Source organism: Chelonoidis abingdonii, chromosome 1 (assembly GCF_003597395.2).
Source record: "Chelonoidis abingdonii isolate Lonesome George chromosome 1, CheloAbing_2.0, whole genome shotgun sequence".
In the NCBI taxonomy this organism is placed as follows: domain Eukaryota; kingdom Metazoa; phylum Chordata; order Testudines; family Testudinidae; genus Chelonoidis; species Chelonoidis abingdonii.
The window spans coordinates 308,382,842-308,398,495 of NC_133769.1; the positions used below are offsets into that span (position 1 = coordinate 308,382,842).

General features: G+C 45.1%; 1 protein-coding gene across 1 annotated transcript in view; it reads right to left on the reverse strand.

Moving 5' to 3' along the window:
* The window catches only part of OLFM4 (olfactomedin 4), a 36,354-nt gene that overhangs the window by 5,758 nt on the left and 14,942 nt on the right, over positions 1–15,654 (reverse strand). The window contains exons 4-5 of the mRNA XM_032783944.2: positions 8,864–9,076; positions 7,872–8,025 (exon numbers count right to left, since the gene is read on the reverse strand). Of these exons, the coding sequence (XP_032639835.1) occupies positions 7,872–8,025; positions 8,864–9,076 (367 nt within the window). The remainder of the gene's footprint in view (positions 1–7,871; positions 8,026–8,863; positions 9,077–15,654) is intronic.

The window sequence follows — 15,654 nt, forward strand, 5'->3', positions numbered from 1 at the left end:
GAGAGGGGAGAACCCCTTGCGGCCAGTCTGAAAATGCTCACCCTGGGAAATTATTAGAACACCCCTTCCACTTAGAGAAAACTGGTGCTTGCGTAACCCACACAGCTCTTGGGCGTGGTGTTTCATCTGAACTAGCAGCACCAAGACCACTTACAGAGAGAGTTAAATGAGTTTGCTCTACAGCCTTAGCTAACAGGTAACTGACTTTTAGCTCATGCGGTAGATGCTCATACACTAAGCTCCAGAGGTCCCTGGTTCGATTCTGATAACTGGGGTCTGTCAGCATGACCACTGGGGGCTTGTCTGGGATTTCAACTGGGAAGACTCTGAAGCTTGGGACATGCTTCCTCAGCTAGGGGAAGTATGTAACCCACACCTTCTGGGTGTAGTGTTTTGTTCCATCTAGTAGCACTGAGACCATGTAGAGAGAGAAATAAAATGAGTCTGCTCTACAGCCTGAGCTAATGGCTAACATCTACAGGCTGTTAGCTCAGCCTGTAGATGCTCATGCACTAAGCTCCTGAAGTCCCAGGTTCAGTCCTGCCTACCAATGACTGGGGGCTGTCAATGTTACATTTGCAAATACAAAATGTTTCTTCTTCAGAAATAGAGGGATCAAAGTCATCCCTGGCAGGGATGATTTATTGACATCTAAATAGAGCGATGCGCCACCCTAGAGGCAAGATCGTATCTTTGTGGTCTTTCAGTCTAACTATTGGTAACATCTACAGAATCCAATGCTAATGTGCATTAAACTGTAATTGTAACATTTGCAGCAGTCTATGAAATATGGTTTTCCAGTGAAATTCACCATGTCTCCCTTGCTTTTGTCTTTCCACCTTTCCTAAGCTCCACGGTCTCCTTTCTTCTGTTGTATAGCTTTTACCACACTTCCTAGCCCAGCCTGACCCCTGGTGCCAAAGCATGTGGGGATCCAGGAATTCACTTACTGCCCTCCCTGTTGGGGGTGGGAAGCAGATTTCATTTTTTCCTAGGGCTTCTATGGAGCCCAGCTGATGGAAGCTGCAGAGAGGCTTTGCTGAATTGCTGCCTCCCCTGGCCACCTGGGTCATGCCTCTTCTTGGTCAGCTCCAGCCATCTGTGGGGCTTGGTTGGCCAGAGCAGAGGTTACAGCCATTCTGTGGCACTAACTTCCCTCTGATCAATTTTCTGCTCTGAGGACACAGTGCTAGAAGATGGTGTAGCCCTGGGTTTTGCTCCCTTGTTGAAAACACTAGCAAATAATGCTCCAATTACAGCAAATCAGTATTCTAAATGCTTCAGCAAAGCATTTAAACACGTGCTTAAGTGCTTTACTGACTAGGAATGGACCGCTGAGATCTCATTTCCAGATATAGTACACAATGCAGGCACTGTATGGCCTGGCAGGCTGTAGCTCTGCAAATGGCAATTAGCATGGCTAATAACATGGCCACAGTACTTGGCACACATACTGATGTTTGGAGGTGCTCATACCTCAGCTAATGCAGTGCAAGAAAGATAATGCAGATGATGATGCACAGTGGCTTGCAGCCTGCCAACTCCATACATTTGCCTTGTATCTCTACTGTGTATCGCAAGGGTCGGCAACCTCTGGCACACAGCTCTCCAGGGTAAGCACCTTGGCGGAGCAGGCCAGTTTGTTTACCTACCACGTCAGCAGGTTCGGCCAACCGCAGCTCTCACTGGCCGCGGTTTGCCATCCCAGGCCAATGGGGGCGGCAGGAAGTGGTGTTGGCGAGGGATGTGCTTACCCTGGGGAGCCATGTGCCAGAGGTTGCCGACCCATGGTGTATCGTTGTCTCCAGCATTATGGTTTGTTCTTAACTGTCGACATTTTGAATCTATTACTGAACTTAACTCACAGCAAGCTTATTTCAAAATTAAGTGGTTATTACTAAGTGCTTCTATAAATCTCTGATTTGTTCCGATAATATTGCTGGTACAGAGGTACTACTAAACTCATATATTTGCAACCTCAAATAATTGTTCATGTCATTAAACTGAACCCAATCCAGCTTTATTTTAATAATTCATAATAATTCATAAATAAAAAACAAACGTGTTCAGCAGAGACCTTTTCTTACAAAAGAAATAATAAATTATTATTTCTTCCCTTAAAGACATCTCTCTGCTGAACACTTGTTTTCTTATTTATGAAACCATGCATGAATTATTAAAATAAAGTTAGGAGCATGTTTAGTTTAATGACATGAGGAGTTGTGTGAAGTTCCATACAGTGGATGTTTGATTTTGATTTTTGAAAACTTTCCCAGAAAGAGTTCCAAAAAAACCCTCTGTGATAGTCAAGGTGGGTTATCTGTCTTCTGCACAGGTTCAGAGGAACTCAATGTTTATTTAATCGTAACTTGCCTTCCTGTCTGGATCTTGTGAAAAAAGCAGCAAAATGTCATGTCATTTTGTAAATATTGGGCTGTACTTGAAACAAATCCATATGAATTATTCAGACTTAAGCATTTTTAACTCCTTTTTTACTGTGTTAGACCTCTGATCATTGAAGTCCCAGGGCTAAAGCCATGTCTTAGCTCTTTTTCAGAGGTGGGCTGCATGTTCACGTGGGGGAATAAGGTAGAGGGAGCTAAGAAAACACATACGCTTTATTCCCTCACACAGGCTACCCAGACTTTGGGTCAGGATGTGCAGGGGGAAGTGGCACTACATGTCTGCATGCTAACTCACTTCTGAGGGGCAGAGGAGTGAGCATGGAGAGGCAGGAAGCCCTGGCTCCATAGTCCCAGTGTGCCAGTCACCACAGCTAAGATGTCAGGCTAGGGGTTGTGAAAGCAGTGAATTGATATCCTTGTGCCCATAGTTCCCTCTAAGCTGCACGGACAGGCGGCCGCCCAGCAGTCTATCATGTGCTGCACACTTTAAGTGCCCCTCCCTCAACTGCCATGCTGGTCCTGCCCTCTGCCTGGGAGCCCCTAGCCAGCTGCTCCAAGGAGCCTCCTGCTTGCTGTGCAGATCAGGAGGAGAGGAACGAGAGTGATGTCAGGGTGTCCCCCTCCCCTGTCCTACCACTCCTATATCCCATCTCTGCCCAGCGGGGGAGGGACACAACAGAGCTCAGAAGTGGGATGGACCTTGCTGGCAGCTGTTGCTGGGCCTAAAGAAGCAGGCTTCAGACTGGTGAGTGTCAATCTACTTAAAGGAGCAATATACTTAAAGGGGCAGCACGTGTGTGTGTGCGCGCATCTCTCTCTCTCTCACACACACACACACACACACACACATGCACACACACAGTATGTTTGTCTCTCTCTCACACACACATACATAGACTCATAGACTTTAAGGTCAGAAGGGACCATTATGATCATCTAGTCTGACCTCCTGCACAATGCAGGCCACAAAATCTCACCCATCCACTTCAATAACAAACCCCTAACCTATGTCTGAGTTACTGAAGTCGTCGAATTGTGGTTTGAAGACCTAGAACCTTAGGAGCTTGCAGGAGAATGCTCCAGAAAGTGACCCATGTCCCATGTGCAGAGGAAGGAGAAAAACTCAAGAGCAGGGCGGTTGCAACCATTGCTAGGCAAACTAGGTGGCGCGTACCTAGGGTGCTAGTGGTGGGGGACGCCTAAAAGTACCCTCAAGGCAGGGCAGGTGGAGTAAGAGGTGAGCTGGGTGGGGGGGGGGGGTGTCCGGGTGGGCTGCCTGCAGTAACGGGGGTGGGGGCGCCAAGGGGAACAGTCTCCTGCCCCAGATCACTTCACTTTATGATCTCCCGGCTAAGCCCAACAGCCACAGCTCTAAGTCTCTCCAATCAGCGCCAGCAAGCCTGGGCAGGGAGGGAGATTAGAGCAGCACACCAGCGTACTCAGTGGAGGATGGCGGGAGCCAAGGCGAGATGAGTGAAACCGTGGCGCTTACCAGGCAGGGTTAGCTGGCTGTGGTCCAGGCGGGGAGATCCTCCCCAGGCAGGGTTAGCTGCCGTGGCACGGCGGGTGGAAGAGGGGAAGTTCCCCCCAGGGCCGGGTTAGTTGCGTGGGAGTGGGGGGGGGGGGGGAGAAAGGGGGGGGTTTTGTTCTCTTTTCCCAGGCAGGGTTAGCTGCTGTGGCGGGCGGAGAGGGGTCCTCCCAGGCAGGGTTAGTGCCATGTGGGGGGTGCGGGGTTATCTCCTGGAGGGTTAGCTGCCGGGTGGGTCCGACGGGCGGGAGTTCGCCCAGCAGAGTTAGCTGCGTGGGCGGTGCAGGGGGGAAGAGGAGGTTGAGCTGTTGCGTGGCAGGAGTAGCCTTGCCTTGTCACGCAGGGCGTGTTCCCCGGGGCGGGGCGCGAGTTTCGGTGCGTCGGGAGTGCGGTTGTTAGCGGGGTGGGGGTGCAAGGTGAAGTTTGGCCTAGGGCTGAAACCCCACCGACCGCCTCTGCGCCTCCCAGGGCTTGCATCTGCCCTGGAGGAAAATCTTCCCGACTTCCAAATAATGGCGTCAGTTAACCTGAGTCATGTGGGCAGACTCATCGCCACCCAGCGAAGAAATTCTCGTAGTAACTCAGATTCCATCCCATCTAACATCCATCAAGGTACCACTGGGCATACTTACCTGCTGATATATCAGATTCAATTGCCAAGTTATTGTCAAAATTAGGCTCTCCCATCATACGCATCCCCTCCATAAACTTTATAAGCTAGTCTAAAGCCAGATATGCCTTTTGCCCCCACTACTCCCCTTGGAAGGCTGTTCCAGAACTTCACTCTTCTAATGGTTAGAAACCTTTGTCTAATTTCAAGTCTAAACTTCCTAGTGTCCAGTTTATACCCATTTGTTCCATACACACTCTGTCTTTCACACTCATCTCCCAACACATACTTGTGGTGGTGGTGTTGCTGTTACTTCTTAATACTTCCTGCAATGCACATATAGTCTCTGTAATTTTATTCTTTCAAACTGCTGTTATTTGAGCTTTTTGACTGGTCTGTGCATTTCATAATTTTTACTTCTCTTTTATGCTTAAATTTAATCCTTTGAGTAGTGAGTTCTAAAATGTCTAACCTGTCCTGGCTGGAGTAATTATTCCTATGGTAGCTTTTTTAAAATATGTATTATATCTAAGTATTTTGTTTCTAGTGGTAGCACACATCCACACATTACCTCGATAATTTGGTGCACGCAACAAAATGCATTCCATGCATGGATAAAAAAAATTAGAGGGAACAATGCCTGTGACCCCTGAAGAACAGGGCAGAGAGGGAAAATGTGGCTCCTTGCACCACAATTTTTCCTGTGTTTCTCCTGGGGAGCCCAGCAATGTGCCACCATCCAACCCAGAAATAGTAAGCTCCCTAGGGAAAGGAGCATATTACATTTTGGTCCTACTCCTGTGATCTGGCCCATGCAGGCAGATCCTTATACCTACATTGATTCCCATTTATATCAGGGGCACAGGGATCTACCCACCCAGATCAGATTGCTGTAGTGGGCCTATGTTTGTACAAACACCAAGGAAATGTCCAGCTCTAAATTAACATATCCATAACTAAGGCATTAACATTTCAGGTGATAATTGGTACCACTATATTACCCCAAAAGACAACCAGATTATAGGCATTTATTTTCCTACATCCCAGCTTTCCTTAGGTGGGGAGGAGGGTGCATGAAATCAGTGTGACCCTCATACCGAGATGCCTGAGTTTCCATGAAGGCTAATTCCATGTTCCCTCCCTGGTGAGAGCTGTTTGCCAATAACTTGAAGTCTGGTATATTAGTCCATGAAGGGCTCATGACTCACCGCTGACTACCAGATAATTTTAGTCCAGTGTGACAAAGAGCCTGCTACTGAGCCCGCACTGAAGTCATCTCTATACTCCTGCCAAAGTCAATGGAGCTATGACAACTTATGCCAGTGAGAATCTGGCCTTCCATGTCATTCCCAGAGCTAAGAAAGGAGCTGTGCGCTGCCAGCATGACACATTCAAGTCAACCAGAAAGAGATCCACTAACCTTGAAGTAGCCCCTCCTCCTCTTACATACAGCTGCTGAACATAGCACTGTGGTTAAAGGTTTTAGCACCTTTTAACTGTAAGAAAGACTTGTTCTCAGGCTTGAGAAGAAAGAGGCAGCCTCTCTCTACACACCATCACCCTCAATAAATCAATGAAATGCCCTTCGAGTGCTTTTTAAACCCTACACTTTCCACTGAACAATTGGTAAGCTTTCCTAAGGATTAGCAAAGGACTTTAGAGTGTATTTCCCTCCCCTAGCCCCCGCATCATCTGACCCAACAGAGAAAGTGCTGTTCATTTTTCCTATCAGAGACAAACTGCACTGGCTGCCGGCAATACTGGCAAGCCCTGAAGAGACCACAGAGGGAAAACTTTTACTTCTACCAGTTCCTTTCTCCTGCTAATGGGAAGCTTGAAATAACTGACCTGAAGGTGGTAGGATGCAAGTGCTGGTAGGTAATATAGTGCACTATCTATACAGTGAAAAGTGCTCTGCTTTGTTCAGAGGTTTCTCCAAACTCTGTTATTAGTCTGGTTCACCTCTGATTTGCTAGCCAAATTGTTAGGTGTAGGTGAAAAAGCAGTCTTCTTCCCCAATTGTATTATGAACATTTTAATACCTTCTGCTTTAGAATAATTTGGCAAAAAGAAGTCATAAAAATGCATACAAGGGAGTAACACTGCTTGAAAAATCCTCTTGCCTACTCATTAGTGACTGGGAAGCTTCCCCTTAAGGAAAGCTATCAATTGCTACAGAATTTAAACTTTTTTTTTTTTTTAAAGAAAGTCAGAGTTAGTCAGAAAAAAACTCTTTCTCAAAACTGGGTGACTGGGCAACAAAATGGCAGATGAAATTCAATGTTGATAAATGCAAAGTAATGCACATTGGAAAACACAAATCCAACTATAAATATAAAATGATGGGGTCTAAATTAGCTGTTACCATTCAAGAAAGTGATCTTGGAGTCATTGTGGATAGTTCTCTGAAAATATCCACTCAATGTGCAGCAGCAGTCAAAAAAACAAAGAGAATGTTGGGAATCATTAACAAAGGGATAGGTAAATAAGGCAGAAAATATTATATTGCCTCTATATAAATCCATGGTACATCCACATCTTGAATACTGTGTGCAGATGTGGTCGCTCCATCTCAAAAAAGATAGATTGGAATTGGAAAAGCTTCAGAAAAGGACAACAAAAATGATGGGAGGTGTGGAGCGTCTGCCATATAAGGAAAGATTAATAAGAGATTGGGACTTTTCAGTTTTGAAAAAAGACAACTAAAGTGGCAATATGGTAGAGGTCTATAAAAGTATAACTGAAATGAAATTAATAGGCAGCAGGTTTAAAACAAACAAAAGGAAGTATTTTTCACACAACAGTCAACCTGTGGAACTCCTTGCCAGAGGATGTTGTGAAGGCCAAGACTATAACAGGGTTCAAAAAAGAACTAGATAAATTCATGGAGCATAGGTCCATCAATGGCTATTAGCCAGGATGGGCAGGGATGGAGAGATCACTTGATAATTACCTGTTCTGTTCATTCCCTTTGGGGCACCTGGCATTGGCCATTGTTGGAAGATAGGATACTGGGCTATATGGACCTTTGGTCTGACCCAGTATGGCCATTCTTATGTTCTTATATTATACCACAAAAAGAGAGAGTTTGGAAGAAGTTTTCATACTTTTGTACTGTCTTCCAGCTTTTTCCACTTGAAAAACAGTATAAGAGTATGTGAAAGTGTTTGTTTCCTGCTCTTATCTTTCATACCAGCCTGTTGCTGAAAGGGTTAGTACATGTCTGGCAAATTTTACAGAACCTGTGCTGTATTGTCATTTCATTTAACTCAGTCTTCTTCCTACTTATACTATCCCTTCTCATGTGATTTATGCACAGATTGCTTACCTGGTGGGAAATAGGAGGGTGGAGTGGTTTGATTTCTCTCCTTCTCACATTCCTTCAATCGATTCTGCAGTGTCACAATTTCTCGACGGATTGCAAGGATATTGTTTTTGTCCAGTGATTCCAGATCATTTACCATGAGAGTCAGATTCCTAATCTGGAGAAATAAAAATTCAGCATGACTTTAAATTATCATTAGCTTTATTTCACCAACATTTTAGGCTGGATTTATCACTTCACAAAACGTGCTGCAGAACATGTTTTAAGAAATGTTCCCAAGAATATTTTAGCATAAACATCAGGTCTCGTGAGGATGCATGTAACCAGAAGAAAATATTTGTGATTTTAGCATTCAGTCATATCCATAATGCTTAAGATCACCTCAAAATGTCCAGTAAGGCTTACTCGGTTATTAACTGTTACCTATAAATGATTTCAGCCTTGCAGACGTGTCTTGAAAATTTACCTGCCCAGATAAATAATCTACTCACACACTCCTTTAATGTTGAAAAGGACAGTGAAGAAACTAATGATATTTTACTTACCATCAAAAGCAATTAGTCACTCCAGGTGAATGAATGATAATTTTGAAAATTTGATTTATTGAATATTGGGAAGGTATGAGTCTTTTCCAGTTCTTGATTTTATATTAATCGGGTCACTGCCCTAATAAGTTAAGGTTTTAATTATATTTGTTAGAGCATAGAAGCTTTCAAGCATAGGTGCCCATAAATTAATATTTATTATAATAATTTAGACAGCATATTTATTTAATATAGCAGCATCCAAGAACTTTAACTTTCAGTCACACAAATGATAAAAATTGCCATTTTTTTGCCAGATATGAAGAAACATGTTAAAGCCAAGATTTGCTTAAATTTACACTGATTTAAATCCAGAATAACTCCACTGACAATAGTAGGGACATTCCAGATTTCGCTGGTGTAACAGAGAACTGAATGTTTCTGAATGGCAGAATAACCCTCATACTCTACCTCCACGTATAGTTGTTCAACAATCACATTGCTTCCAACAAGTGTGGATTTCAGCTGAGTGACCAGTCTCTGCATTTCATTGATTTCCAGTTTCAGTAACTGAAAGTCCAACTCAGTGTAAGAAACACTGGTCGACGCCATATGTTCCACCTTGATGGTTAGGTTTTGGATTTTCTGTTCATACATTTCAATTGCTTTGGTATATTGGCTAACCTAAAAAAAAAACAAGCACATTTTCAAGTTCAGTTTAGCATATATCGCAGACGTTTGACATCTTTATTACATGCATTTATATATAAATTTGAGAAATTCTGCCTTCATTTACACCTATGCATTACTAAGGGCAGAATTTCATTCATAATCTTCATTTTTTTATTCCTCACTATAACAAGGGCAACCACGTTGTGAGCAACCCCCTATGGCCAGAGTTCACCCTGCAGCACCTGCCTGTTTCCCCCTCAACGGCCCTTTATGCAGACTCCACACTCTTTTTCTGGGGTCAAAATACCCCTTGTTGGGACCTAGGTTTATTCACAAAAGAAACTCAAAATAAAACTCAGAGTCCAAAATTAAAGTCCAACAAACAACCATTTCTCTTCCTGCTCCCAAGCCACTCTGCTTGGAGAACTTTGGCTGTCTTTCCCCTGCTCTCTCAGGGTCTCCCCTGCCTTAGCAGGCTACTGCCAGCACTTCCTAGCTGGAATCTTGGGCTACATCTATACTGCCCTGCAGTATAGTGCTGCTCTGTAACTCCCCCGGGTGGATGCCAGGGGTGTGAACAAAAAGGTTCCTTCTTCCCATTAATGTAGTCCTGTTTGAAGAAGATTACATGAAGGCAAACTAGGAACCTTATGGGTTGCACCCGCAGCACCCACGAGTGACTTACAGTGCAGCCTTGGTGCACATTGCTATTCATACGCCCCACTGCTGGGCAGTATAGATCCGGGGTGCCCAACCTATGGCCTGTGGGCTGTACACAGCCCACCAGAGTATTTCATAAGGGCTGCAGCTTGCTTCAACACAATATACCAGGGATCAGCAACATTTGGCCAGTTTGTTTACCCACCACGTCCTCAGATTCAGCCGACTGTGGCTCCCACTGGCCGTGGTTCGCTGCTCCAGGCCAATGGGGGTGGTGGGAAGCATGGCCAGCATATCCCTCGGCCCGTGTCACTTCCCACAGCCCCCGTTGGCCTGGAGCGGCGAACCACAGCCAGGGGTAGCTGCAATCGGCTAAACCTGCGGATGCAGTAGGTAAACAAACCAGTCCGGCCCACCAGGGGGCTTACCCTGGCGGGCCGCGTGCCAAAGAGTGACAATTCCTGCAATATACTAACAGCCGATTCATTAGCGTTTTGTCATCACGTTTACATCATTTTAGTTTACACAAGTGTGTAAATAGACAAAACTGTACACAGAAACAACCTATCTAAATACACACAAAACAAGCTGAACTTCGACTATAAATCAATATGGATGACTTCAAATCCTATTAAAATATGTAGACTATGTTTGGCCCAGATAAGGTTTATGTGGCACTCCTGTGTAATAAGGTTGGGCACCACTGGTGTAGATAAACCATAGTCAGAAATCCCTGGACTCTGCTGGAGTCTCCTCACTCCCAGCAGTCTTTGCTCTCCTTGAGTTCAGCTTTCAGCTACTTTTTATAGGGGAATTACCTGATCCCTGGTCAGGTGTGTTTCTTTCAGTAATCAGGGTTGGCTGCCCCAGCAATACCAGGTTTACAATGGTGCCGAGGTGCTGGGCCCACACTCAGAAGGGGCCTCAGCCTGGCCTGCTCCATTTGCACTGAGCCCTGAGGCTCCGCCAGCCCGCTGGCTCCTCTCTGCCACTTGTCCCCACCCACCTTCTCTCCGCCTCCTGGCCAGACCCCGGTGCAGCTCTGGTTTTTTCCACTCTCGGCCAGCATAGGGGAGAAGGGGCAATGTGGGGGGTATGGCTGGGTCCCTCCAGGCAAGAAGGTCCTGAAAGGCTGCCCAGGGCAGGGGCAGGACCTCGCCTGGGTGATCACACTGCTCCCAAGGAGCCAGAGCAATTTCCCATCCCGGGAACTGGACCAGCCTCGGCCACACTGCCGGTTCAGCCCAGCCGACACAGTCACCTCCCAGCAGCAGTGAGTTCAGCCAGAGGGTGGGGTGTGAGGAGAGTCTGTGTCTGGTGAGCTAGTGGGGGGTGCTGGGCTGTGAGGGGGTGGGGGTGCTGGGCAGTGGGGGAGGTTTATGTGTTTTGGGGTGCTAGGAAATGGGGGTTCTGTGTGGGTGCTGGACAGTTGTGGTCGGGTTGTGGGGTGGTGCTCGGTAGTTATGATTCATAGATTCATAGATTCATAGACTCTAGGACTGGAAGGGACCTCAAGAGGTCATCGAGTCCAGTCCCCTGCCCTCATGGCAGGACCAAATACTGTCTAGACCATCCCTGATTAGACATTATCTAACGTACTCTTAATCTCCAGAGCCGGAGATTCACAACCTAGCAATTATTCGTTTTTACCCACCCTGCAGTTGAACTTTTCTTAATGTTAAGACTAAATCTCCCTGCTGCAGTTTAAGCCCATTGCTTTCTGTTCTATCATATGAAGCTAAGGTGGACAAGTTTTCCTCCCCTCCTCCGAGAACCTTTATACTAAAAACTGTATCATGTCTTCAGGTTTTCTCTTTCAACTAAAACAACCAATTCTTTCAGCTTCTCTTAGCATTTCTCCAAGACCTTTAATCATTCTTTGTTGTCTCTCTGACTCTCCATTCTCTCACTCTTTCTTGAAATGTGGTCCGCAGGACGCATATCGCAGCTGAGATGCTACCATGCAAGAGTACGCGGAAGATATGCCTTCTGTGTCTCGTTTACAACACACTTTAATGCATCCAGAATCGATTTTGCTTTTTTTGCCAGTATCAAACTGTTTGACTCATATGTAGCTGTGGTCCAACTATGACCCTAGATCTCTTTCTGCATACTGCTCTAGACCAGTATCTTCCCAGACTGTATGTGTGAAACGTTTTCATTCTAAGTGATGTCAATTTGCATTTGTCTTTATTGAACTCATCAGTTTACTTCAGACATTCTCCAATTTGCCAGATCAAGTTTGAATTTTGACTGTACTCCAAAGATTGCACATCCTCAATTGGTACGTCCACAACTTATAAAGCTTTTTCTATTCAATCATCTAATCGTTGATGAAGATATTGCACAGAGCTGTCAAAAAGACCTTGGAATCCAACTTGTTATATCCTTTCCAATGAGATGGAGGCATTGATAACCCCCCCCCCCCCCCCACTCTCTTGAGTACGGTTATCCATCAGTTATGCCCACCTTATGTAGCCCCAATCTATTGTATTGAGTTTTTTGATAAAATATTCTCGAGACCGTATCAAATGCCTTACTAAAGTCTTGGTATACAATCACCCTCTCTTATCCAAAGCTATTATCCATATAAAGAAAGCTCTCAGATTTCTTGACACATTTGTTTCTTTCAAAACATGCTGGTTATCCTATCACCAACACCTTCCACTGTTTGCGAATGATTTCTTTAATTACTGCTCCATTATCCCTGGCACAGAGTTACTAACTGTCTGTAGTTTTCTGGGTTGTTTTATTTTCCTTTTTCTAGATGGCACTGTATTTGCCTTTTTCCAGTCTTCGATCTTCCGTCTCGCCAGACTATCCAAGATAATAGCTAAAGGCCCGATATTCCTCGATTAACTCTTGAGTATTTTAGATGATTTCATCGCCTTGGTGACTTGCAGCATCTAACTTTTCTAATTGTTCTTTTTATTTTATCTTCTAAACCTACCTCCTCATAAGCATTCACTTGTAGGACCTTCTTCAGACTTCAGTGAGACGAACAGAGGAAGTCATTAGCATCTCTTTTTCAAGTTTCTGTCGTTGTTCCTTTCATGAGCAGTGCCTATACGCTGTTGGTCTTCTCTTGACTTCTAAATATTGATAAAAAGTTTTCTTGTTTCCCTTTATTCCATACTAGTTTGAGCTCATTTTGTGCTTGCCTTTCTAATCTTGCCTGCTTCCCGTGTTATTTCCTATATTCGTCCTTGTAATCTGGACGTAGTTATTTTTTATCTGATCCTTTATTTTGTAGGTATGCAGATTCGTGGTTAACAAGTGTCTTTTTGCCACATTTCTATCTTTGCTACCCATTTCGGAATAGCTTCTTTGGCCCTTATAGTGCCTTTGAAGAACTGCAAACTCTCCTCAGTTTGTTTTTGTCCCTCAGTCTTGATCTCATGGGACTTACCTATCAGCTCCTGAGCCTTACAAAATCTGCCTCCTGAATCGATGTCTCTATTTTGCTGTCTCCTTCCACCTTCTTAGAATTGCAAACCTATGATTTCATGATCAATTTCACCAAGCTCTTCTACTTTAAATTCTAACGAGTTCTCCCTATTTTGTTAAAATCAAGTCTGATCTTCCCCAGTATTTTCAACTTTGAATAACAAGTTCTGCAATGCAGTCCAGGAACTTATTGGATAGTCTGTGCCCCGCAGTGTTATTTTCCCAACATATATCTGGATAGTTGAAGTCCCCCATCACCACCAAATCATCTGGATAGTTGAAGTCCCCCATCACCACCCAGCCAAAAGATGTGGGTAGGGTGACCAGATGTCCCATTTTTAAAGGGACAGTCACATGGTTTGGGACTTTTTCTTATATAGGCACCTATTATCCCCCACCACCCAATCCCGTTTTTTCATAGTTGCTATCTGGTAACCCTAGGTGCGGGTGCGGGTGCACTGGGCAGAGTGGTGATGTGCAGGGCACTGTGCATTTGTGGTGGGGGATATGTGGAAGGGCACCACAAATGGGCATAGCAGGTCCAGGGGATACTGGGCATAGGGAGCAGGGGTGTGTTTGGCCAGGGAACCCATGGGGCATGCTCCAGGCCCGACCCCAAGAGGAAGCAGGGCCACCCGGGGGGGGAAGGCAAGTAGGGCAATTTTCTCTGGGCCCCACAGGGGCCCTGTGAGCCCTGGCCCTGCGGCGGTCCAGGTCTTCAGCCGGCATTTCAGCGGCGGGGGGCCCTTCAATGCTGCCAAAGATGCGGAGTGACTGAAGGGCCCCCCACTACCAAAATGCTGCTGAAGACCTGGACCACCGCCAGGTGAGTACAAGCGCCGCAGCTCCCCCGCTTTGCCCCAGGCCCCCTGAATCCTCTGGGTGGCCCTGAGAGGAAGAGGCATGCTGGCAGCACAGGGCTGGGTGGGCCATGGTGTATCTGGCAACTGCCAGTTTGTAAACAGTGCCATCGCACTGGGCTGGGCGGAGTGGGGCCACCCCTACTGTCCCATGGCCCATTGCCCCTAGCCATCCCCTCGCTCTAGGGACCGACTTCCCCACGCCATGCTCCACTATCCCCAGGGGGTCCCACAAATATGTTTGGCACCAGGCCTACACAAGGTTAATCTGGCCCTGAGCCCCAGGCCCTCCAGCCTGCACAGGGCAAGCCACCCGCTTACACTCACTAATGTTCCCTCTAGGAGTTAATTTTATCCAGGATTATATAGAATTTCTGGGGCCAGATTCTACCAGGGAATCTGCAGTGATTATTTCAGATAAGCAATGTACATGAAGAATTTGGGGGTATGTCTACACAGCCCGTGGCTGCGAGTCTCTGAGCCCGTTGACAAATGCGGGCTTTCACTATTGTGCTGAAAATAGCAGTGCTAAAAATAGCCTCCTCCCCAGACCTCAGAGCCTATACTCCAGCCTGAGCTGTAACATCTACATGGCTATTTTTAGCATGGAGTGCAAGCCCGAGTCTGTTGACCTGGGCTCAGAGACTCACTGCTGCGGCCTGTCACTTGCTGTATAGAGTTACTCTTTAGGGCTGAAAAAGATAACGAAAGAGCCACCAATTTCTCCAAGATGACTTTCTGTTGACTTCAGTGGGCACTGGTCAGGCCACCACTCTGCAAATAGTATCTAATCTTTTCTGCATTAGAACTAATTGAGTCCACTGAAGAAGGGGATATTTTAGCACAGTGCACTATTATAAATCCAATCCATCCATCCTGAAACTGATTTAAATGAAGGCCAGTTATTTGAGCCTTTAGGTAGAATAAGTGTTGCGCAGCAGCCTCTTCATATGTGGAACCACTAAACAGATGGCTGGATACATATACTTTTGCACATGTATCTACTAATGTAAAGGTCATGGCGTAAACACTGTGAAGAAGAATGTCAAGAACATTATATGAATTTGGAGCATTCTCTGAAATATTTAAGTTCCATACAAATGGAACATCTTGGGAAAGATATAATCTTCCCGCATGACTTAAAACTGTACCCATTTTTCCTTAATGGCATTCCAAAAGGTAAGTAGTATCTCTCAGCAGGAATAAATAGAATTATATTATTGTGTCAAATTAGCAACTCTGAAGTTATGGACTAGAAGGCATTTCCATTATAAGTCCCAATTTTCAGGTGCTTATCGCTTCCCTAAATATTACCTTCTGGACTGAAATTGCTCATGCATATTCTCAGACTTAAAATGAATTTGCTGAATTCAAAATTAATTTGACAACTTTTGCATTATTTTAACATGAATTAAGAGTGTTTTACACCAGTCGCAATTTTTTTCAGATCTAATTAAATCAAGAAGATGGTTCTGAAATTGACTTTTAAAAATTTGACATGGGTACAGTTTTTCATTAAAACTAGAACTTTTCTGTTCTACTGTCCTGGTGATATTGCCTACAGATTCCTGACCAGGGATTTGTAACAACCAGAAAAGAGACTTCCCCCTAATAATTCTTTCC